The 24,654-nt window shown below is 40.0% G+C and overlaps 1 protein-coding gene across 2 annotated transcripts in view; it reads left to right on the top strand.

Annotated features, from left to right (window-relative positions):
* Positions 1–24,342, top strand: part of VSNL1 (visinin like 1) — an 86,252-nt gene extending 61,910 nt beyond the window's left edge. For both annotated transcript variants that reach the window (XM_066314766.1, XM_066314767.1), the window contains exons 3-4: positions 21,551–21,766; positions 22,700–24,342. In XM_066314766.1, the coding sequence (XP_066170863.1) occupies positions 21,551–21,766; positions 22,700–22,897 (414 nt within the window). In that variant the 3' untranslated portion in view covers positions 22,898–24,342. The remainder of the gene's footprint in view (positions 1–21,550; positions 21,767–22,699) is intronic.
* The last annotated feature ends 312 nt before the right edge of the window (positions 24,343–24,654 follow it).

Below are 24,654 nucleotides of genomic sequence, written 5' to 3'. Positions count from 1 at the left end.
GTAGTCCTTATTTCTATTCTCTTCAAGTACACAAAAGTGTACTTGCAAATTGCTCTTCTGTGTTGAAGGAGTGAGGAACAGTGCTGTGAAGGTGGCAATGCTGTTTTACCTACAGAGAAGACAAGAGCAACCTCCTGCTAAAATAGTCCACTGGTAAAATGGGAGCCATCTACAACTATAAGGAGAAGTCAGAGTCAGATGGACAGTTCCGGTAACAGGTAGATTGGAAGAAAGAGTCCAAAAGGTGCTTTCAACTGCCAAAGCAGTCTTGAACTCCTCTGGAGAACCAACAGTCACTAAATGAAGAAGAAATAAAGGATTGTCTGGTCTGTGAGGCAGTTTTTTAACTCATTAAGGATGTCTTCCTCTCATTGGCTTAGTCTCTAAAAGTATCTTCATCTTACATATAACAGAATCTTTCTGGCAAGAAAGCTTTCTGATGTCAGTGATGTCACACTCCACTGTGTGCTACCAAGAACATGTAGTTGTTATTTTCCCTTCCACTGCTAGTGGAGGGCTCAGCACACTGTGTGTAATCAATAAATTAGGTGAGCAGTGGCTATTTTGTGTGGTAAGCCATATTTTTTACAAATCACTGTCCAGTTTATTACAGCACCTGTGCTTGGGTTATATCTTGTTTTCTCTGTGCCAGCATTAAGAAAAAGATAATTCTTTGTCTGCCTTTGCAAGGGGAAAGTGACCCAGGATGGATGATAAGATAAGGTCTATGAGTTAAGCATCCCTCTGTTATATTCAGAATTCAGAAGTGAAATCCAGGTGCTGACAGTCCGTCTCAAAGAAACGAAGCACCTCCAGAGCAAGAGCTGTGAATTGCTCTAGTGGGCTAATTTGGGAAAAGGAGCATGAACAGCCTGTATAAATGAAGAGCACTCTGGGGAAAAATTTGTGCAAAAGCATTTCAACAGGAGATCCTGGGTGTACCAGCATAACAGAGATGTTAGAGAAACAAAAAATGTACAATTAACCTGACTGGATAGAGTCAATTAACCTGACTGGATAGATTCGAGAGGAAATATATTTTTTCTTTTTTCTTCACACAAGGTGTGTTTCTAGGTGCCTGCTCAGTGGGAGGATCAGCTTAGTCACTTGAGCCAATATTTTCAGGGGAGTGCTGTTTCTCCAATGAAAAATGTCCAGGAGAGGGGTTTAGATATAGCACTGCTCCCAGAAAGCATGGCATCCCATGCCCATGCTGAAGGTAGCTGTGTTTCTCAATTTTTCATTCCCAGAATGGAGAGCCCTTCCTGGAGCAGGGCATCAAAGCAAAATCAAACCTTTCCACAAAAGTAGAGTTTCTGTCTCCTCTAGAGCACATTAAGTGGAGTCTTGAACTATATTTGGGGTTGAGATGCAATCTTGCCACCACTGGAAAGTATTATTTCAAGGTAGTTTTCTAAGTTCCCATTAAGGTCCCTTTGACACTTGGTATTAATGTGGTTTTTTCAGTCTCTCTCAACCTCTTGTCTGTTATGCTGAGTGAAGGCAGCAGTGCTGAGCCATGCCAAGCCAGAGGTGCTGGCCAAGGTCACTGCTTGGGCACAGAGCTGGTCTGGCATTTCTGTCCGGACAATACTTGCTGTCTCCTTTCTTAAGAAAATAAAGATGATGTGATGGAGCTGTGTGCATGCTTGCAACCTTCTGATGTATCAGATAATTCACATGGGCACTCAGTTGTGAGATGCAATGATGAGTTTCTCTGAGCCTGATGCTCAAGAGGTTATCTGTCCCCTGTTAGCAAGTTTAATAGCTTGTTCAATATCATACTTAATAATGAAACTAAATTATTAACGATTTCACAAAAGTATTTGATATTAACCAATTAAGATTATGAAGCCTACGGAAGCAATCGAGTACTTGTTTCTCTCCCATTCTATTAATAATTTAAAACAAGATAAAATGTATTACATTATTTTCCTCTTATCATTATGATTTTAAATTTATTACTTAAACCATAGTAAGTTGTGATTAGCAGCCGTACATACATCTTCATAAACCTCCATGTGTATTATAAGTTTCTAATTCAAGGCTTCAGGTATGCCCTGCAGACTATTTTCATGGCTTCTTAATTGTGATATATCCTGTAACTCTCCAGTGATGTGTAACAGTGATTTTGTGTGGAAGAGGTCTTCATTAATAAAGGCAGTAGCTCTTTTAATATAACTGGTTTTGCTCAAATGCCTGCATGTTTTAGAAGCATTGTTAGATTGACATTTATTTGGGATTCATGTCTGATTTCTGAGGAATGACCAGTTCAGTGCCTCAGGCAGCACGGTGCACGTTCATTGGTTCCAGTCATGAAGCAACAGATAAAGTCCAGCGACTTCTCTCCCCATATTCTCCATTGGTGATATCTTGAGCAGCATCACTCAGTTCACTACTTGAACAGTTCACTACTGTACAGCTTGTTTTAGAAAATAGTTGCCTATAAAAGCAGTATAATTAGGGCATAAATAGAAATAATATTGGCAGGTAATATCAATAATCACTAAAAACTATGAGCTTGCTAAATTACTTTTGTTGTGTGACAGCTGAGTTAAGTAGATACTTCTCTACAACACATCAGTTTTTATTAGCAGAGAATAATCTTTATTCTTTGCACTGGCAGACCAACTGTTAGTCTTCGTGTAAATTGAAGTGGTTGAAAGATTTTGATGAAGGAGACTGGACTGTTTACTGCATCACTTGTGCATTACTGTCACATCACAAGTGTACTTCCCTCTTTGTAAAACTACCCAAATGATCTTTTCTCAGGTTAGATCACTGAAATAATCGTCTTTGTTTCTAATCTGGGATGATAAGCTTTAAATGAGGGTTGGGGGGGGGGGGGTGCGGGTAGGGCTTTCCATTTGCCTGCTGTTGCCAGCTACTGGCCATTGTATTGGAATTAAAAGTCTCTCAAGTTAAGCTGTTAATGCCATAAATGATTAATTTATTATCACTCTTTGGAAATGAGTTTGTCATGGAGGGAGCTGAAATCTCTCTTGTAGAGTGAAGGTGACAGGTTCTCAGTTTAAAAAAAACAAACCAAACAAAAAAATAACAAAACCCAAAACAAAACAGAAACGACTACAACAACAAAACCCAACAAAAAATAGAACAAACAAACAAAAACCCCAAAACAAAACAAAAATCCCAACCTAAAATGAAGCCTACTGATGAGGGAGGAACACTGCAAGTCTTGATGCAGCCAGCAGAAGAGCTCTTGGTGGGGAGCGACAGCCACTGATCCGAGCGGTGGCACAGGCGCAGAGGTCCCAGCTGCTCCCTGTGGGAAGGTTTTCCTCCCTTCCTGTTCCCTTAGTATTCCTTTGGTTGGCTGTGCAGAACTCATTTTAATATTCCCATAAAGATCTAAAATGCCATGTTGCTGTTTCAGATCAGGTTGGAGAGAGGATTTTTGAGGAAGATAAGTTGTTTTCAAAAAAACCCGTCTTCAACATGGAGGAGCTCTCGCCTGCACAGCCTCCCTCTGCTCAGGGAGTGGATGCTCTGGGGACATGGTTTGCAGAATGAGCTGTGTAATCTAGGTCCATATCAGCAACGCAAGTCAGAACTGGGCTGCCAATTGTAGCAGCTTTTAAAATGAAGAGCTTTTAAAATGCAAAATGCAAGAAGTTTATATACAGGGGACTCTAGATTAAAGTATACTTGAAGAAATATTTCTACTTAATGCTGAAAAAGCCTTTGGGATACAGTCCCATTTCATCCAACCTGTTTGCAAATTAATTATGCTGAGGAGGCTTTTTAATTACATTGCTTGAAGGAAGAGCAGCAGAACATGTAAATTCCATAAGAGAGAAAGCAAAAAGGTTTCCACTGCCAATTATAGAGCTAAATTCGACAAAGGTAGCTGAACCATGACATGGCAGAGTGTGATTATTTTAAATGAAATCTAGAGAAACTCCCAAATTCCTCATTTTTGTTTTTGTCAATGTCCTGCAGTGCTCAGTTGTCTCACACTGGGCATGACATTTTCCCACAGTTTTAAGACTTTCCATTATGCAGCTTTTGACAGTGATACCACAGCCCGTAGCAAGTTAAAGCACTTGGTTCTTGCTTGGAGTGGGATCCAGGATCATGTTTGACTTACCAGCACAGTGGAGATTTCCACTTGGGTGTGCCCAAGTGTTTCTTGTGAGGAAGCCAACCAAGAAGCGCCAGGTGCCCCACGTGTGGCATCCACCACCACCATCTACTGGTGGTTACCTTCCAGCCTAAGGGATAGCTGTTTGGAGAGCACGATGCAGAATTATCCTGGAAAATGGGAAAATTCTCACCTGGGGCTATCCTACTTCAGTACATTTCCGCATCATTTCTTTGTTTACTTAGTGAAAACATTAAAAGGAAAAAAAATTATGCTGTGAAGTCTGTCTCTGTATAACAGCTGGAGAGGCCACGTGAACGACCAGTATAGAATGAAAAATGTGATATGAAAGAGAACTGGTATTTATAAGAGATTGCTGAATGCAAAATACTTGCAAATGTGACTCTTGAATGTCATGTACACAGTTTCAAAAGCAAGTGGAGGCGTTCTGAAGGGAAAATACTTCAAAAAAATCCAAACAAAACCCATGACTCCCTTTTTAGTATGTTTCTTTTTCTGAGCGGTTTAAACTACACTGGTAGTTGTGAAGAAGAAGTATTTAATCCCATCATTTTTAACTCCACACTATTCTTTTTAGACATGTATTTGAATTGTCATTTTCATAAACAACATTCAGACAATCTGACTATTACATATAAAAGTATTATGCCTTATATAACAGCATCAAGAGCACACTGGTCAAGACAGAACCCAAAATATCCATGCAAAATGTCCATAAAATGCTTTAAGAGTCACTCCAGATAAAAGAAGATTGTGTTCAATTTATTTGACTTTGTCCTGTTGGAGTCCAAACCAGGTGTACATTGGGCACCTACAGTGAGTACCACCTGAGAGGAGCATTCATCCTACCTATTCCAAACATCCTCCTAGTTTAGGAAGAACAATCTCCTGTTGGGGGTGACTGCTTCTCTTCAGTCACTGTTGAGTGAGGCTTAATAAGTAGCTGACATAGAATACCTGGGTTTGGAACAGATAAAGTGAGAAAAAATTTGTGAGCTAAATTACTCACAAAAAAGTTACTAGAGAAAAAGAAGAAAAAAACAATCACCATTTGCTCTTATGAATCAAAACTGAGTTTTTAAACCTGGCCTTTATTAAAGAAACCAAACCACCACTGCCAACAACAACAACCCTAAATAATATTATTTTTTTATTAAATGTAGAAATCAGAGCTTTCTGTTCTGATATGCAATTGGGAGGATTTTTCTTACAAACTGTAAAATAGTCTCTTCTCTCATTTCCTGAGGTGAAGGTCAGGTATTCCACATAGGCTTTGGAAATCCAGGCCTTTCTCTTATCGTAAAGAAAAGGCTTTGGAAAGGCAGCAATAAGGAATTCTGTTTACTCATCCTTTATGACTGGACCCTTTATTCCAATCATGTGAATTCCAGCTTTAACCTCTCCCCATACCCTACTTTTCAGTTAGGAAGTTGCTGTGACTCTGGAGAGGGGCCCTGGGCTGAGGGGTGGGTCACTGATCTGTGGCCAGGCAGTTTCTGCAGCCTCTGTGACAGGCAGAGTGGTACCAACAGTGCACATCTTAGATTCTTACTGGACCAAGATGTGAAACCAGAGCTATACAGGGAAGAGCCGTGCTAAGGTCATCTTCTGCACTGTCATCCTCTAGGCTTGTTCAGAGCACCTTTTTCCTTCTCTGTCTCTTTTTATAGGCCATGATCTGCTCTCTGCCTTCCTTCCCTGGCTCCCTGTGTCTGCTGGTCCTGGCTTTGTGCTGCTGTTGTTGCTGGAAGGAGCAGGGAGCAGCCGTGGGCCAGTGTGGATTGTTGGTGTGCTGGCACTTCAGTGGAACCAGCTGGGGAACTGGCCCCTGGTTTGAGTTCAAGGCAGCAGAGTTACCAAAAGCTCTCTTTGAACTGTTTTTTACTTTCTTTATCCTCTGTTCAATCATAAAGATTTATTACCCTTGAGATATATCAGGTTGACACTAATAAGAAATTAAGCTTTTTGGTAAGAGGGTAGAGATCCTCTGTCAAAGCCCACTCAGTCCTTCACCTTCCTGTTTAGACTTTTTACAGCATTGCATTTCTTTTGATTTGTTAAATTTTGCAGCTACAACTAGCAGTTAAATAAAGACCACCATCTCGTTCTACCTGGCTGCCAGACAGCTATCAGATATTAATGACTGGAGTTTGCTATGAGCAGAGCTGGATTAAAACGGGTGACCTACATGTGAAAGACTTCGTATCTCATTTCCTCAAGCTATTCACCCCTAGACTTCTTTGAAATGTAATGCTGTTTCCTGGCTTGCCCTTATTAATCATGTTTACTGGTTTCTGCCTGCTTTAGTCAGTGAAATGCCTGGGATCGATATTTCATGGTTCTCTTTCTTGGATCACACACAATTTCTACCCATCCTAATTTTTATTCACTCTGGTTGACCCTAAGAGATCTAGAAACTGGATAATAAACCAGGAGTAAGAAGATCAAAGCTTCCTACATCTAGGTCACTACTAATAATCCAGTGGTGGTCATTAGAGCATATGCTTAGCAGCCGATGTAAATTCTTTCAATCCCTTTCCTTGTGGTCACAAAATAAAATGGGCCTTTGTTTGATTGGCACTTTTGGTGACTTCAGAGGGTGTTTGTCTAATTAAGAACAAATCTGTGAGCAAAGCATCTATTCATGATTTGACCCTGGTTTAGTGAGCTGCTTGGTGACTGCTATTGTTTCTGTAAAATGGGAACCAAATAAAGAATCTAGTGTTGAAAAATTAAGATGCTCCAGGCTGTCAGTACAGTTTAGACCTGCCTTGCCATGTGCTTCCATTCTGGGGGAAGATTGCTGGTGTGAGGGTCCTACGGAAAGCCTGCAGCTGCTGCATGTTTCCAGAGAGCACTGAAGAAATAAAGGTTCTAGGCAGAGATCCAAAGCAGGGATGTTGCCAGGGTTCAGCCTGCATTTCAATCCACTAGTGCGCAAATTTTCCAGACAGACTGGTTCAGCAATTGAGATGGTTCCACCCCAGCTCCTGGACACAGCGAGTGAGACCTATGACACACACGTGTGCAAGAGGCAGCTCGCTGTGCTGCACAGCTGCTGCCAGATGCCAGATGCCGTGAAGAAACAGAGAAATGCTTTGAATTTTGTCATGCATGCTTTTGGAAGGAGAGTGATGTTATTAGCAGCGAGATTGTCTCCTGAAATGGAAATACATAATTCAGTTTGTGGTTCAGTTAGTTCTATTAAAACTTTGTCTTTATTTCTGCTGTCAAAATATATTTAGAACAAAACCTTCAAGTTGAAGGCAGGAAAGATTAAATTGCTTTTATGTTTTCAAGTTAAACTGAGAAGAGACGATGGTGGAAGGGGCTTTTGAAAGTACAGCAGTGCTGTAGCCTCCTTGCATCCACTCCTCAGGCAGAGAAGGACATGCCCACAAGGATTTTGATGCAAGCTGAGGAACACAGGGCGATCTTCCTTCCAGCGTCATAAATATTTCCAGTGAAAATGGTCACTATTTGCAGGGCTCCAGAGCTCTGCCAATTCCCAGCTTCTTGGGATGCTGCCCAGCTTTTAGCAGCCCAGAAGTGTTGAGCAGCATCAGATGCTGAGACAGCATGAAACTGGCCCCCCACTGTGGGAGCTCCTGGAAGGTCCTTCACACTTCACACTCTCCCGCACCTTCGGACAATCTTTAAGTAAAGCTGAAAACCTGGCATTAAACAGTGCAATGGAAAGCAGTGAAAGGCACAGTATTCGAATGTAAATGACTAAATAAGTGGCTGGGACTTGTTCAGAAATGTAACACAGACATAAAAGCCTCATCTTAGCTCATCAGTTGGCCTTGGCATTTGTTACTAATGCCTAAAACCAAAAACCAACCTTTCCAGGGAGAATTTGGAAGAAGGTCAGATTCATGATCCAAAGTACTTGGAAACCAAGATCTCACCTGCTTTACAGGGAAACTGTATCTCCTGGGCTTTTCAGGGCAGCCAGAAATTTGCCTTCCCTCTCAGTAGTGTGCTATTTGCTTTCATGGCTTGGGAGCTGTAGATGATTCAGATGTGATAATTGTTTCCAATATCCAAATTCAAAAAATGCTGTTTCTTGTAGTTGTGTTTGGACTTCTCAGTAATCTTTCTGGGGAGAGTTATGTGCCTCCACACCACACAGTATGAATTACAGGTGGCTCCTCCCAATGTCTCTATGTTGTATAACTAATGTCTGTATGTTGTATAACTGATCTGCACTGAAACAATGAGCTTTGCACCTTCTGGCATCAGTCCTGGGCATATTCCTCACGTGCTGTTTGACTGCTGTGCAGGGGCAGCCACCCTGATGGTCCTGGTACGTTTTATAGAGGCTGTGCCTCACTGGGGACTCAGTCTGCAAATGCAGGATAATCTTTAACCTGGGAATTTGAGTTTTCATAAAGCCTACTCAAAACAAATTCCATGCTGTTTCCACCTGATAGTCCCAAGCAGATGGATCCAAAAAGCAATAAAGTGATAGGTCAAGTATAAAAGCTGGTAGATGGCTTATTTATGTGTGATCCCACTAGCTCATTTGTTTTGTTGCTTGGCTTTGCAGGTTCTCTGGTGTCCACCCATGTGCGTAGGTTGGGGGATTAGATTGATGCCAGCAAAGCACTTTGGGAGCACTCACAGTTCTGTAGGTGTGAAAAAAGCTCTTTTTTAAATTGAAAACCTGTTATTAAGTACACAGCTTACAAATTGGTATAGCTGGCTACATCTACAGATTGTTGTCTCTCCTGAGACAATGTGAATGTTGATATCTGTCAGGGGAAAAGCACAAACTGGTTTGCTCTGACTAGAAAATGTACATTGCCCTCTTGTGAAAACACAGCTCTGCTGCAAGAGAAACAACCAAGGATACATTTCAGTTGAAAAGTCAACATATTCTGCCACTCTGTAATTATAGCTCAGGTTAGTTGTTGCTTTAGACTGACATTTCAGTGTGCTCACAGGACAACCCAACCAGATCTTTCCTATTTATGTACACAAGGTAGTGGAAAAAATTGCTTTTTTTTCCCCTTGGCTGTGCAGTCATCCTGGATTTTAGTCACTTCATGAGCATGCTGAACGGTGCTGTCATTGTATTGCTGTGACAGCTTCACTTGTGTTTCAGCTTCATGACAGGTCTCAAACACATGATGCTGTGGCCTCAAATTTATATCGCATTCAAGCTTCAGCACCACACCATCCCTTCCTCCCCCTGCAATTTCAGATCAGCACTTGAAATATGTAGTTGCTGGTTGCAGATATTTATGCACTTTACTGGACATGCAACGGGACTGGCTTGTTCACTGGTATGTCTAGAAGGACTATAGGTATACCATCAGTTTAAGACAGAATGAGGAAATAGCACTTTATATTTCAACTGAGAATTAAAATCCTGCTCTTCACTGAGATATTTGTGTGTTCAGCCTGTAGTCATGCAAATCTTCATAACCCCCAAGAAATCACAAAGTTCTCACCTGGAATGGGATTTGGGTCATGCCTACTGTTGGGCTTTATAACCCACCCTGGGGTTTATCACCTCACTAAGAGGCAGCGTCTCTCTCCATTGAGCAATGAACACTGAACTGCTGTTTGTTGGGCTAAATAGGACGAACCGTTTAAACATATCAGCTCACAAAATAATTTTTTTTTGTGAACAATGCTACCAGAAAAAAAGATGGTATATTCCCAGATGAGATGTGTAGGTCCTGTGGCACCAGTTGGATACCAGGACTTCTCCACAGCTGAGAAGGTGTCCAAAATGTACTGAATGAGACAAGCCAGATATAAACATTTTTTCAGGTAGAGCTAGAAAAAGTATTGATGCTGACAGCAGGTAGAAGTGATTAAATTTGAGACCTTTTCTCTCTGCCAGCAGGGCTTTATTTAGACTGAATTTAGACAATTTTCTTCATGAATAATCCGGACAGCTGTGAAAAATCTACCTTTTTCAGTGCTTGCTTTGAGTATATGCTCACTGTTTCCCAAATGATGAGAGCCAAAACCTTGACACAAGGAGTCTCCAGCTGGCAGACTTTTGTGAAAATATCATTCAGCTCTGGGAGCTTCCAAAGAGCTGGCGGTCTACTGACATTCTAACAGGAGAGACTGAGCTATTGGAGGTGCAGGCTCCTGCCAACACTTGTGTGACAAAGGAAGAGCAGAGCTCTTCAAACTGCTAATGGTGTCTTCTTGGGTGAGTGCTTAAAATGTTGAATTTGAGAGCTCTGGAGCTATGGTTTAGGATTTTGCCTTCTTTCTCATGCAGTATCTGTTCCCAGGGTCATAGCAGATGATGCTGCTAAGTCTGCCCTGGCAGCTGGACTAGGTATCCTCTGGGCTCCATCCCAGGTGCAGCAAGAAATGCCAGTGTTGTGATTTCTAGTTGGACCCTAACCCCCAGCCTGGCACATAAGCTTGTCTGTATTTTGACAGCACTAAAAAGTATTGGCACCCATTAGCTTGGTACGCTATTGTTTTTCTTCAGACATGTCCTGTCTGTATTTCAAGTTTCTTCTCTCCTTTTTTTTAACAATTCTAGACAAAATTCTCCTGTGTTTCCTGTTCAGTCAGTATTTGTTACTTCTTCAGAGACTGGCTGCTTTGTAGAAGGTAATTTCCTGGGCATGTTTCACCTTTAGGTGTTTGGATGTCACTGAGGAAAGATGTAAAGGATTTTGAAATTTCTTTATGAGGAAATCTGATGGCAACTGTAGTTATGAAGATGTTACCACCTCTTCATAAAGATCTCATGGTATAAGAAGGGGGAGGCTGCCCTGTTTTTGTAAGAACATGAACTCTAAAGCAGTTGAAATGCCAGCCCTGTCATATATTTTTAAATAAGATGTCACATGGTGTTTCTGTGAAACTCATTGCAACCTAGAGACAGCTGCCATAAGGGAGTGGTTGTTCCTTGAATGCCTCTTACAAATGGGTTATTAAATGTTTAGAGTCTTTGACCTCTGTAATCCTTTGATCAGCAAGAAGACTCTAAGATAGGAGTCTGTTGAGAAAATTCAATAGAGGAGGAAATCCAGAAAAGCCCCATGCTGGAGAAAAGGCCTACCTGTTACCTCTGTGGTAATAGCAAAGAACTGTGAGAATGCTTTCTTGTTTAATTCTTATCTTCTTGTGACTTTGGTTTTGATCTTTTTCATTTGTTTGAGAATTTAACACCATTATAGAATAAACTCATTATATTTTATCCTTAATTACATCTGGTAAGAAATGTGAGTCTATCAAGTAACTGTAAAATATGTGTTGTTACTGTGCCTCTAGAAAAAACTCATCTCTAGAGAGCATTATATGCAGGCAGCTCACAGAGGAGATACGAAAAAACTTTTGGATGTCAGGAACTGGGCTGTCCCCTCCAGCTGTAAATTTCAAAAGATGCTTTGGGAACTGGCTTCACCAAGAACAGTGTTCCTGGGAGGCTCCCTCTTGGCAAGCATAAACCAGAATCCTCTTGGAAAGCAGTTGGTAGTATAATAGGTTGGCCATAATTACACTGTTTATAGTTCAACCATTAATGTCTATGCTTGTCAATCATCTTCATGGACTCTGGGGTGGAAGAATATTAAGGATGATACAGTGTGCTGCTCTAACAAGATAAGAGAGTGAACTTCTCCAAAGGCACATATGACTAATCAAACCTCCTTTGAGTTCTCACCCCAATAATGAACTCCTTTTTTTGCCATTATTGTTATTATTGTGTTCTTGTGTGCTTGCTAAGGACTGAGTAGCTATTGTTGTGTATTCATGAAACTCTACAATCTGATTTATTTAACATGTTTACCAGAATACTTGGAGGGGGTGGAGGAACTCAAATCTATTACTCATACTCATTAATCAGTGTGGAAAAGTAAAAGTTGCTCCCTAGTGTGAGATAGTTACTATAATTATAGTGCTGGGCAGTTCAAATTGCATCAATCTACATTTTTGAGCGTGTTTTGAGGTAATGTTTATTAATGGGAAACATTGATTATGATACATCCCTTTAGTTACGCTTAGCCATGTCTATAAATAGATCTTGTATTTTGCTCTTTGCGATTTTATTTAGTTGGACTTCCAGATTTTTAGAGCTCTTTTTGTAAAAATGATGGGAAAAAATCATATCAATCTGATTTTGAAAAGAAACTTTATTCACCACTCCAGTGAAGATATCAGTTTTACATCTGTCAGGCTCAGAATTTTATGCACAACTGAGGTGGTGTGGGGATCCTCAGCTGGTCTGGTGCACAAAGGGAAACTTAATCCAAAGGAAAACATGTAGCTACACTAAGCTTCTGTGATAAATAAAGCAGCAAAGACTCAACATCAGGGAACTGTATTGCTTAAGTGCTTTTTGTTGTGTCTCCCTTTCAGATGACTCCCAGTTTTATTACTGAAACTTTGGGCACTGTAATGATATCAAATAGTGCATGCAATGAGATATTCTGGTGTTGGAAGATTGGGCATGGATAGTCGCTTTCTTTTAAGCATACATATTGATGCTTTTTTTGTGAGCAGTTTTTCTCTCTAAAAATTATCTTTTTCTAAAATTAAAGGTAACTCATTCTCTGCAGGTTTTTGTATTTATCCTGCACTACCCCTTTCTATGGTCTTACTGCATTCTAGTGTTAAGGCTTTTGCAGACTAAGTATATGAATAATTAGAAGATCTTGAAGAAACCAAGTGGCAGGTAAGCCCATAGCTGATTGACTTTTCTGTAATAGAAGAGGTTAATCTAGTCATAGTTTTTTTTGCATCAGGGGTAGTTTAATCATGGGAAAAAGGAGCTGAAATTCAAACTTACCATGCACTGAAGGATTTAAGGTTACATCAGCAGGCAAATGCAGGAGAGGAGACAATCTTGCTTCTTACTTGCAGTGTTCTAAGTCAACAAGCAGCATGTTCCAGTTCATAGTAATAGGTTTATGGATGTCCCTAAAATGAGTCCTTGTGATGGTGCCTGATACCTGGAAGAGTGGATAAACCCAGAGAAACACACTGGAAACTGATAATACAAAGCTACCCTGACACAAAGTTACTAAGGAAACAGAATATGTGAGTAATTTTCCCTCTCTGAAGATCCCGTTCATGGAATATCACAAAAATATGCATCCCTCAAGAATTGGTTTGAGTTGGGATGAAATCTGGGAGGAACTTTACTCTGTGGCATGACACAGTCTTCTTTAGGTGGCCTCTTCCCTAAAAATGAGACACCTTTGGGAACCATCTAGTACTGAGTATCACTAGTATCAATATCCACATCTTGCCTCCATTGGCCGAGCACAGCCAGTACCAGCAACAGGATGTTAAGGGAGGTGGCGTCTCTGTGTGAAAGCAGTTATCCATATAGCCCCCAGGGAGCTTTTCTACATCTCTTTCTATAAAAAGAAAAGAACATAAATGTTAAAAAAAAAAAAATTGCATATGATGTGTATTTTCCTATTTTCCCTTCTTGCACCATTTTAGACAAGGAACAAGAGTGTTATGCTCCTTTTTATGATTCCAGACATCCTTTGTTCAAGACATCTTCCCCTTAGGGGAGCTGGTCTGTGAGGCTAAAGCCAAGGAGGCAGTGTGCCTGAGAGCTGTCAATCCTTGAATACCTGTGGTTTATTCTAGGCCTGCCCATACAGCTTCTTAATTACCAGGAGGTGACACAATGGGTTGCACCATTCCTGTCTTCTTTCCCACCCTTGGGAAAATCCTTTCAAGCCACAAATAAATTTCTTCCAGCCTCCTTGCACTGTATTTCCCTCTTTCTTACATGTTGAGCTTTAGGTGTTATCCAAACACTGCTCAACTGCTAGATACTGTGACTATCAATAACAGCAATAATAATAGTTATCCCTGTGGATCTGCAAATGTGCACAGCACCTCATGTAAATAAGAGTGGGTTTTCTTGAATGTCAGTGAGTTCAACAGTATTGTCCCATTTCTAAACAAGAACTGATTTTGTCACCCCCTTGATGTATGTCTCCTTATAGATATACACATATAGATTCTCTAGGTGTATATATAGGTATAGATGCATGGTCCCTTGCACCAGAATGCTGGTATTTCAAGGCTTTTATATCCTGTTGTGCTTCTTGGTATTGACCTTTGAAAGGGTTTACATTATTTGAGAAGGATAGATACGGACAGAAATACATTATTTTGGAAAGCTGTCTTCTTAAAACTGCACTGTGGTAAAATAAATTATTATTCTTATTATTGTTATTGTTATTATTACTATTAGTGTCCATTAGAACAGTATTGGAAGGGTTACAGAGGGATGGATCTCATAGGTAAGGCTGTACAGAATTTTTGGAAGGCTACCTGAGAGCCTATCTGCTCTCAGCTTCATTGCAGAAGAAAAGCTTTAGGACAGATCTTGCAGCAGCTAAAAATGCAGGCCTGATTTTAAATGATTCACAATCTCATCTCAGTGCAGTTTCTCTGTGAGTTGCTGGATTGCTTTCAAACTCAGTACTGAAAATAAAAGTCAGTAGGATATGTCTAGGGAAAATGGGGGAAAAAATGACCGCATGAAGTTGTTTTCCATTTTCTCTTCTGTATTCAAGTATTGCTGCCATTGCTGCCATTCTTCCCAACCCTCCCCTTTAACTTTGGGGTCCATTCCATTCCCTTACCTCTTCTCCCTTTTGGGAAGTATCGGTACTCTGATAGGCCCAGATACAGCCATTTTCCTTCTCTTTCTGCAGTTTCCTTTCTGCACTACCAGGCTATAACAACTCCATATGTAGAGGAATTTTAGGAGGACACATTACATAAGTATATGAGACAGTCAGATATTTCAGGCACAAGTGTTTTTTCTGCAGTTCCATCTGGATATTCATGAGGTGGTTGTCTCAGTCTTTAGCAACTCGTGTTTCAAATCCCTTTTTGGCTGGAAATGGCACTTAATGATGCTTCTATAGTCCTGTTCTTTTGGGAAATTTGCACGAAGGACTTCACAACACAGCAGGCATAGCATTCAAGTTAATACTCTGAACCTTGGGAACTAAAACTCACTGGGAAAATAAAGTGTCTTGCAGAAACGAAACGGAGTCAGATGATCTTTACTGAGGGGAGAAAAAAAGAAGGAAAAAAAGAAAAGGAAATGTCCCAGTGTATCCTCCATTTGAGATGTTCCCAGATTCCTGGAGAGATAACATGGACTCAAGAAAAGGGAATCTGCAATTAGGCCAGGACATAGCCACAATACAACAGGGTCCTGATAGCCCTGTGCTGTTGCTGACCTTGGGGTAGTAGAAGACTGTGCTAATCTTAAAATAAATAAAGTGTTCCAGTGCTGCTGCTATGTTAAGGAAAATCAAAGAGAAATAACATTTAATCAGTGGTAGTTGTGGCGTTAAGCACTAGCAATACTAATTGTTTTGATGAGAATTCTCCCTGAAGATTTTTTTTTTATTAGCACTGAGTAATAGCTGAGCTGCTAGTGTATTGACCTATAGCACTACCACAGCTCAATTAAGTTTCTTATTGTCCAAATCTAATCAGAGAAAAGCTGGGATTGAAAATCAATTCATTTCCTGCTAGTTAATGACTAATTCCCCACAAATGTGAATATAAAGATTAACTTTTCAGATTGAATGTTTTTTTAGAGGTAGACTCTGCCAGATGGGTGTTTGTGAAGAAGAAGCATGGCTCCTATTTTCCCATCCATCTTCCTCCAATCTCTTGGCATATTCTTTCTTTTTAGAGTCTTCTCTTGTCTTAGCCTGTGGTTTGTGCTTGTTCTCTGGTCTCTTAACTCATGTCTCACACAATTGAAAGGAACTAGTATTGATAATTCATGGTCAACTCCTAAATTCTCAAATATTTCTTCTCCATGAAGAAATTTTTCATTCTTCAAATGAGAATTTCTGTGATGGTTAAAATACTTGCAAGACAGAGCAGCTTAGTCCTTAACCATAATGTTAGGGCTAGTCACAATCCTTGAGGTCTGGGTGACACACCAAACTCTTTGCTGATCCCACTTCAGTCTGTGCAAGTTGTGAATTTTCCAGGTGAACAGAAGAAGTTACATTTCTTGGCTCATTTAAATATTTCTTCTTTATGTGAAGAACTAACAGCTGTTTATAAACCTTCCTGAGTGTCTCTGTGTGCAAATGTGTTCACAGCACTGAAGCTACTGAGCAGAGACACGAGCAAACATCCATGAGGTTTGGCAGCTCTTCCCAGTTATTGACTTCAGCTCTGTGACTTCCACTGCTGCATCATCTGAAATCACCACAAATCTTTTTTTTGTATTTATCCTCCCAGTGCACCTCTGAGGTGGGGACAGCTCACAGATTGACACATGGAGAACTGAGTCCTGGATCTAAAGAGACATTTAGATTCTGGTCTTTGGTGGTCCACAAGATTATATTCTCCAGAGGCTCAGGCCCGTGGTTTAGCTGCTGTTGGACTTAGAGACCCACAGCTGTGGTTGGTGCCTTCTCCTTGGGACCCTCTGGCAGGTTGAAGCCAGGTGGCTGGGAGATTTCTACCTCAGGTGGGATATTTCTCCCTTACTCTGCAGATCTGCTGGAGATTGCAGCAGTCAGATCTCTGCCAAAACAAGGACAGATGTGTGGCTGTGTTTTTTTGTGCTGGCCTGGTTCTGCTCTTGTTACATGAGTTTTCATTTTTAAAAAGAGGTGGTGGCAGGGACAGGCTGCAGCCCTGCAGGTGACCCTGGTACCCGTGGCACAGCCTTCCCAACAGGTCCTGACAGTCACAGCCTGGATACCTCTTCCCTTCTCATGCTTTAACACATGAAGCACAAGAGTACTTCTGCACTGTAGTAATTTTCAATTTTTTTTTTTCCAAAGGAGACAACTAAAGAGTAATCTTTTTTCTTATCTCATCGCCTCCTGTGTCTGCACTGCTGGCAGGAATCCAGAACTTCATCTCCTTGGAAAATTAGCAAGGATCAACCTGCTCCCCATCATCATAGGCATCCTCCCCAGTGACCTCAGTTCCAAGGAGCTGTAGGACTGGGCTAGACCAGCAGCTGTCATAACCTGGGTTCAACTTTAGGATGTTTGCTATTAAAAAATACCTGTCTGAACTTCCAAAAGCAGTCAAACTTTCTGATTATCAAAGTGCTCATGTTCTTCACTTACAAAGTTAACATGGATGCATAGCGGACTTAAAAAGTAAAACAGTAATAAAGTAGATAAAAAGAGAAAAACTTCTTCCTAAAGCTTAACATCTTCAAGTGTTTAAGGTTTTTCCCAGGAGACCCAACTGCTTGACTTGTTTTTATGTGCTGGCCCTTGACAATGCTCATTCTGCACCTTGCACTGGCTATGCTCCCTCATTCTCCTTCTCTGCTTCAGCTCTCAGCAGAGCTGTGGTGCTGAGCCCCAGATGGGACATCTCCTTCGACAGGGGAATCAGCAGCTGCTCCTCCCATCTTCTCCAGGCCTGGGGTACGGAAGCCCTGAGCCACCTCCTGCTTTCCCATCTCCTGTTGTGTGCTCCAGCTCCCACCCCCCTCTGGAAGCTGTGACTGAGTTGTCACCTGGGCACGTGTAGGCAGCATGCCCTGCTTTCTGTACACTAGTGTAATTCTAGTTTTCTCTATTTTATAGCAGAATTTCTTGTTTAATAGAAATGCATCTCAATATCCCATGATAAAACATTATGTGAAAAACAAAGCACTTCTCAGGCCAGTCTCTAAATTTATTCCAGACCATCCTATTAAGAATGGAGTGACCTTTTCTTTCCTAACCTCTCTCTATCGCTGGGCAATTTGGGGAAGTCAATTTTGTTTGGGTTTTTTTTTCTTTATATTTTAGCCACATGCTAAAATTTTAGCCATATGCTTTGGCATATGCTTTATGCTTTTGCAATAATTCCCTCCCAAAGATGATCTGAATGAATTGATCACTGAGTTGCCTGTGAACAGCATCACTTCATAAATCCTAAAGCAGCTGCAGACAAGCAGATAAATATTTCCAGGTATTTGATCAGTTTCCCCAAGGGTTATGTACTATTTGTAGGTGTAGTTATGAACTATTTGTTATTCACTAGTTATTCTGATTCCAGGACTTATTGAATGCCCCCCATACACCAGAAAGGTCTCCAGAAACACAGTGGGAGCTAAGAATCTGCAAGACAATCCTCATTCAAAATTTAGAATCATATTAAGGGATTTTTTTTAAATCTCCTTTTTTTTTTCCTTAATTGTTCATTGTCTGTAGAGATAACACTTTGTTCACACCCCAGCATTCTGATCTAACTGGTTAGAAAATACACACAGATCAAGCAAGAGACAAATCCTAGAATGGCTTGGGTTGAAAGGAGCCTTAAAGATCATTTAGTTCCAACTTCCTGGGATACGTAGGAACATCTTTCTCTAGACCAGGGAGAGCTTTCTCTAGATGAGACTAGAGAAACAGAAACAAAGGAGTGAACAGTGTTGGGTCACCCATGGAACGGGCTGGTGTAGTTTGTCCTGATTTTTGAACAAAATGGGTAAATCGAGGACAGTGCTGGTGCATGGAGTGCCCTTTTCAGTGGCAGGTTGCAGTGGAAGGGAATTCATTGCTTTCATGTGTAGATTGATCACCTGGTCAAGGGTTTGCAGGGAGCACTGAAAGCTGAAGGTGTGTCTGAAAATCCCAGTTGTGTTTCTTTACTTTTTTCTGTAGTATTCACTGAGGTGATGCATTAGGCAGACTAAACCATCTTCCTCATACTCCCTCTGACAAAAAATTTGTGTTTGTCTTTCAGAAATCCGTCTCCCTGCCACTTGGCTTAGGCTACTCTGAAAGTAGTTAAAGCCTTGTGCCTTTATACTTTGCTAAGGCCTCACTGTGTTTTAATAGTGAAAAAATGTTTTACCAGAGCTGGCATCTTTTGCTCTGTAATTGTTTTACTTTTCTTTACTTCATGTCTTATTTATGAATAGTTTCAAAACAGGCCAATGGAAAACTTCAAGTAGGTTTTTAAACAAGTTTTGACAATGTTTTTCAGTTGTTCTGAGCTAAAAATAATACAAATCAGCAGGTACAGACTGGAGAACAGTGCCTTCAGTCCTTAAAGGACCTTTTACTGCATGTGCTCCGTACACGAAGAAAAAGAGAAAAAAAATTAAAAAGTAACAGTTCATATGATGCTGTAAAGGCCAAGACTTAGCTGAGCAATGCCACTATCTTCTTTACCTCAGAAAAGAAAAAATAATAGTCTTTTGTGTGACAAAAAATTAGAAGGATGTTTTTCTCACTCCTGCGTGAGGCTAATGGTGTGACCAGCTCAGAGGTAGGCAGAGGTTGCTGATGCTCTTCCAGTGGAAGACTGAAAAATATGTTCCAGAACAACTTAATAATGGTCTTCAGCATCTCCAGCCACTGACCCAACCTGATTCCCCACTTTGTTCTTGGACTCTTACATGGTTTTGGGTGTCTGACACTTCTTCACCTTTTGTGTAGGTGTGCTTTTTCATTGTGCTTTGGTTCTTTGGTCTCACCAGTATGTTTGCACCTTTTCTGTATTTCGGTTGTCTGGGCAGTGAAAAGAACAGTCCCAGTTCCCTCTAGGTATTTAGCTTTCTTTTATAGAGGCTGTAGAGTGACAGTCACAGGAATAGAGATCAGGCGGCCTTCTCAGCAGCAGTCAGGTCTGAGCAAAAGTACTTGGAAAACTAAAATTTTGAAGTGTTTTGTTCTGTTACACACACGTCACAGGATAGTCATCTGCACAGATTTAAAAAGCAGAATATTTGTCCTTTCAGCCTTGAACAGCCAGCAGACCCTCAAGAATAAAAGGTGGGGGACATGGAATTCATGGTGGAATACAGGCCACGATAACCCTCACCAGTGAACTGGAGAAGTGCACACTCATCTGCACATACACATAAAATTAAATATCACCTATATTAACATTTGGAGCTGGTACAGGAATTGTAGGGGGAGGTAGATCATGGAGAAGAGGAAGCAATGAGCAACCTGAAAATAACGTTCAGGTTTTGGATAACATTTGCAAACTCTTCTGACCCTGAAGGCTGTGGGATGTGAGCCCAAGGAGCCTTCCCATGGAAGGAGCTCTCCTTGCTTTGACAAAAGGTTGAGATTGTCACTAGAACAACTGAGCAAAGTCTGGTAACTGCAGACACTGAAATCCTGAATTATATCAGAAAACCCAAATATCTTTGTTGAGGAGCTCAATCATGATCATATTTAAAAGCCAGAAAGCAGAAAGTACAGAAGGAGCTGCAGCAGTACCTTGACTGCTCCATCAGTTTTGATTATCAAAACAGGAACAGGGCTTGGGTTGAGTAGAGGCACAGAAGTTACATTTTCAGGAGGAGACAATTCCAAATGCTCTTTCAGGAAAAACAGAAAGTTGAAACATTCAGATTGGGACCCCTATGGCAACAGGGCAGTGGCTCCTGACATGACCCACGTGGCCACATAGTGCAAGCAGCTGGCTGAGCTCTAAGTTTTGCATTTTTAAGGCAAGACAACAGCCCTGGATGGGGAAATGGAAAATTGCAAATGCAGCTCCACTTCAGCTGCCACTGAAGACTTTCCTTCAAATTTACATTATAAATGCAGTGCTTAATAAGAATTGGAATTTTAAAAAGAAAAAAATAAGATGCCTCTCATATGGGGAGTAAGGCACATTGATATTTTAGAAGCAGGGAAACGTCCATGAAATTGTACGGGAAATAAGATAACAAACACTGTTTGTGTATGGTCCCTGCACTGCAATAGGACTTCAGCACTGGTTTAAAACCCCCTTTCTTTAGGGGTGTGTTTTCTTGAGTCTGGCCAACAGAAAGAACAACTACCTGCTCAAATGTTTGAAACTATACACTTCCTGAGGGAAAATGTATCAGCTGAAAACCTACAAGTTATGGTCATTTAAAATACTTTGTTAAGCTACAGTCAATTGCAGTGTTCACTGAAGGATATTAGCATATTAAACATGAAAAGCATTGCAGTGTATTGCTTAACTGAATCTGTGTTTTTATCTTGTGTACTTGAATGTTGGTTGGCAGAACAGAACATATGTTCATGTGGGTTTTTTATGTTATGTGTGGATTTTTTTTAAATAAACGAAGTTATATAACAACAATCCCACACATATATTTGGTTGCAAATTCTGGTTAAAACCCTCTTACAATGTACCCTGGCTTCTGTATTTCATAGTCAGGGAATATTACACACAGTCTGCCATTTACACCCAACTTCATTTTAGTTAGTTTAGCTAGTTAATTTAAAGTAGCATTATGTATATTTGTATTATAGCTTGTGAAAACCTGAGAGCTTTTTGTAGAAACATGTTTTTAATAATCATTCCGGTGTAACTGTCAGGGAACCTTACATTGCAGATCCTCAGTTTTCCACAAAACTCACCAACCATTCTTTGTAAAAGCTTCACTTCAGTGGTTCACAGTCGAGTATACAGCTCTCTCCTTTGCATTAACACAGTTCTATATGTTATTTTATTTTGCAGTTCTTTCCATATGGAGATGCTTCTAAGTTTGCCCAGCACGCCTTCCGAACCTTTGATAAAAACGGAGATGGGACCATCGACTTCAGAGAGTTCATTTGTGCCCTGTCCATCACCTCACGAGGCAGTTTTGAGCAAAAGCTGAACTGGGCCTTCAACATGTACGACTTGGATGGTGATGGTAAAATTACAAGAGTGGAAATGCTGGAAATTATAGAGGTGAGATAATATGACACTCAAAGCCATCACAATGTTAATAAATTTTAATTCCCTGTTCACACAGACTTTAGATTTTAGGCATACCAGAGGCTGTATGGTACATTAAAATGCACATTACACACATTAATCCTGCACTGACTGGTGCCCAAGTGCTACAAGCACACTAACATGTTTGTTAATAGATGTAATCTTGGAGAATTGCAGACAGTACATATGTGTATATAAGCTTTTAAATATCCTGAGATTTTTTTTTTCCCCTGATGAATAGATTAATCACAAGAACAGCATAGCACAGGATTTACAAAGCCCATCTCAAAGTCACTTGACACCCATGAAATTATTGGACTGTAGCTCAAGTAGCTGAAGCCTTACTGGAGATTAACTTCAGATGATTACAGAAATTTACAGAGATAACAACACGCTATTTTAAGTGAGCTCTCACAGATGGGCTTTAAGATGACCACAACATGTAAGAGGAAGGATAAAGTTTACCACCTTCGTCATCTGCAGGCAACTTGCCACAGTAGTTAATACCAGATTGTGTCCACATGTACACACAGAAATCTGTTTAAGGGTGGTGGCTTCTAAAACTAATTATTCAGAATTTATGTGAAATATTTCAACTAAACAATTGATCCAAAGAGTAAGTTACAAGAGTTTTGTACTGTGAAACAGGAAGCCAAAGAAATTCGTTCCAGGATGCAAAACGTAACCATCAAAATAACCCTACATCTAAAGAAAGTAAAATATGTTCTTCCTTGTTTTAAGCATCTTGACTTTGGATTCTACGAAAAAAACCCAAAAAAACCCCAAAAACCATCTTTAGAGAAACTTGAAACCATTTTATTGTTAGAACGTATTTCCAGAATTTGATCACATCAAAAAATTAGATTGAATTTCGTGTTGAATTTTCCATTTGGTTTCTTTCCAAAGGCCATCTACAAAATGGTGGGCACTGTGATAATGATGAAAATGAATGAGGATGGTCTGACGCCTGAGCAGCGGGTAGACAAGATCTTCAGTAAGATGGATAAGAACAAAGACGATCAGATCACACTGGATGAATTCAAAGAAGCTGCAAAGAGTGATCCGTCCATTGTATTACTCCTGCAGTGTGACATTCAAAAATGAGCTTGTGTACGATGCGTCATAGACTGCACAGAAGTTTAATGTTCCATTCAGTTTGCAGCTATTTCCACACACACAAAAAATTGCTTGGACTACCTATAAATGGACTTGCTTCTTGTGTTTGAAACACTTGTGTGCATGAGAATGTCATTTGCTAAAGAATTTTAAAAGTATATAAAAATAAACTGCCACAACGTGATGTGTGCAATGTCATTTCACAACAACCCTCTTCCTCTGAAGCCTGTGCAGCAGGCCTGTGCTGCAGTGAATTATATTATTTATTGTTCATGTTTTACTGATGCTAGCTCTGTGTCTCCTAGACTGAGTAATGTTAGTGACACTGAATTCCCATGGTAATGTTAACTGTTTATTATAAATCATGTCACCATTCTGCTGTAAAGTAGTACTGGACAGACAGAAGGGAAGAGCACCTCGGCTCCCAAGTCTGATCCACACGTGCTTGTATTGTCAGTGGATATAAATGTACTTCATTTGCATGCCTTTTAGGTTTGCCTTAATTCTTACCTCATTTGCATCCCTTCAATCTGGAAAGAGCTATGTCAGAGGAATGCAGTATATTAAAAAAAAAAAAGAAAATCCTGCTAAAATTAACCCTTTAATTAAGAATATATATAAATATATATATATATAATGTTTAAAATATTGTTTTATTGCAAGTTTAAAGGTTTTATTGGAAGTGTATTGATCTTTGCCAGAATTTTCAAAAGCTTCCACAGAGGTTGCAATATATATGTCCCTAAATAAATTTATAACATTTGACCTTTTCCCCTAATTCTTATTTCATGTCTGCAGCATGGTAATAAAAAAAAAAAAGTTCAATCTCTTTAATTATCTGTCACTGTACACTGGAAAATATGTATTTCATTATTGAAGCATGAAGAAAACTACTTTGCACTCACTCACTAGAAAAGTCATACTATACAAAATCAGAAGGTGTAGTTCATGTATTTAGGGATGGAGCAGCTGTTGATGCTCTAAGATGCTACTGCTAAGATTTACCAGCACAGCTACTAGACCTGTGCTGGTTTTTAAACTGTGTAAGTGAAATACAGTTTGTTTGCTTGGCCTAAGCCTGGTTTTTAATGTTTTTCCCTCCTTAAGTAAGAGACTTTCCTCTTACCATCTGACACTAAACTACTCTTTGTTTAATATAAATAGACATGTTGTTAAAAATCACTTCTGATAAATTAACCATAAAATATGATGATAAAGGAGGGATAGTGAGGAGAACCAACTTCCCTTTCAATTCTGTGTGCACAATTCAAGTTTCTCTCTATCCTGTGACAAATTCTGCACAGCCTTGGGAAAGAACGAACTACTATTGGACTGCAGAAGTTTCAGATGAAAACCCTCCTATGCCCCATTTCCCTGATGCTTTGAACAGTTGGTTGCTTGCTGGATTAAAAAAAAAAAAAAGGCAAAAAAAAGCAATCTGAAGATCTTACAATTGCATGTTTGATATTTCTTCCTTACCTTATGAAGAAATGAGACGGTACTTTTAATAGTTAAAAATCAAACAATAAAACATGACACAAACCAAATAATTCTCTGTATTTTCAAATTTAAAAAGTGAAGCTCATCTTAAAATTAAAGGGAAAACAAGCAGCAAAAAAGTTTTACACAGTTTGCTAAGAATTGTTGTGGGGGGGGATCACAGAATTGATTGCTGTCACAACCACAGCAATCCTCTCATTTTTCAGTTGCTTTGTATTCCAAACAAAGAGAAAAAGGAGAAATAT

Source organism: Sylvia atricapilla, chromosome 3, assembly GCF_009819655.1.
Source record: "Sylvia atricapilla isolate bSylAtr1 chromosome 3, bSylAtr1.pri, whole genome shotgun sequence".
NCBI classification, from domain to species: domain Eukaryota; kingdom Metazoa; phylum Chordata; class Aves; order Passeriformes; family Sylviidae; genus Sylvia; species Sylvia atricapilla.
This window is presented reverse-complemented; position numbering and strand designations above follow the sequence as displayed.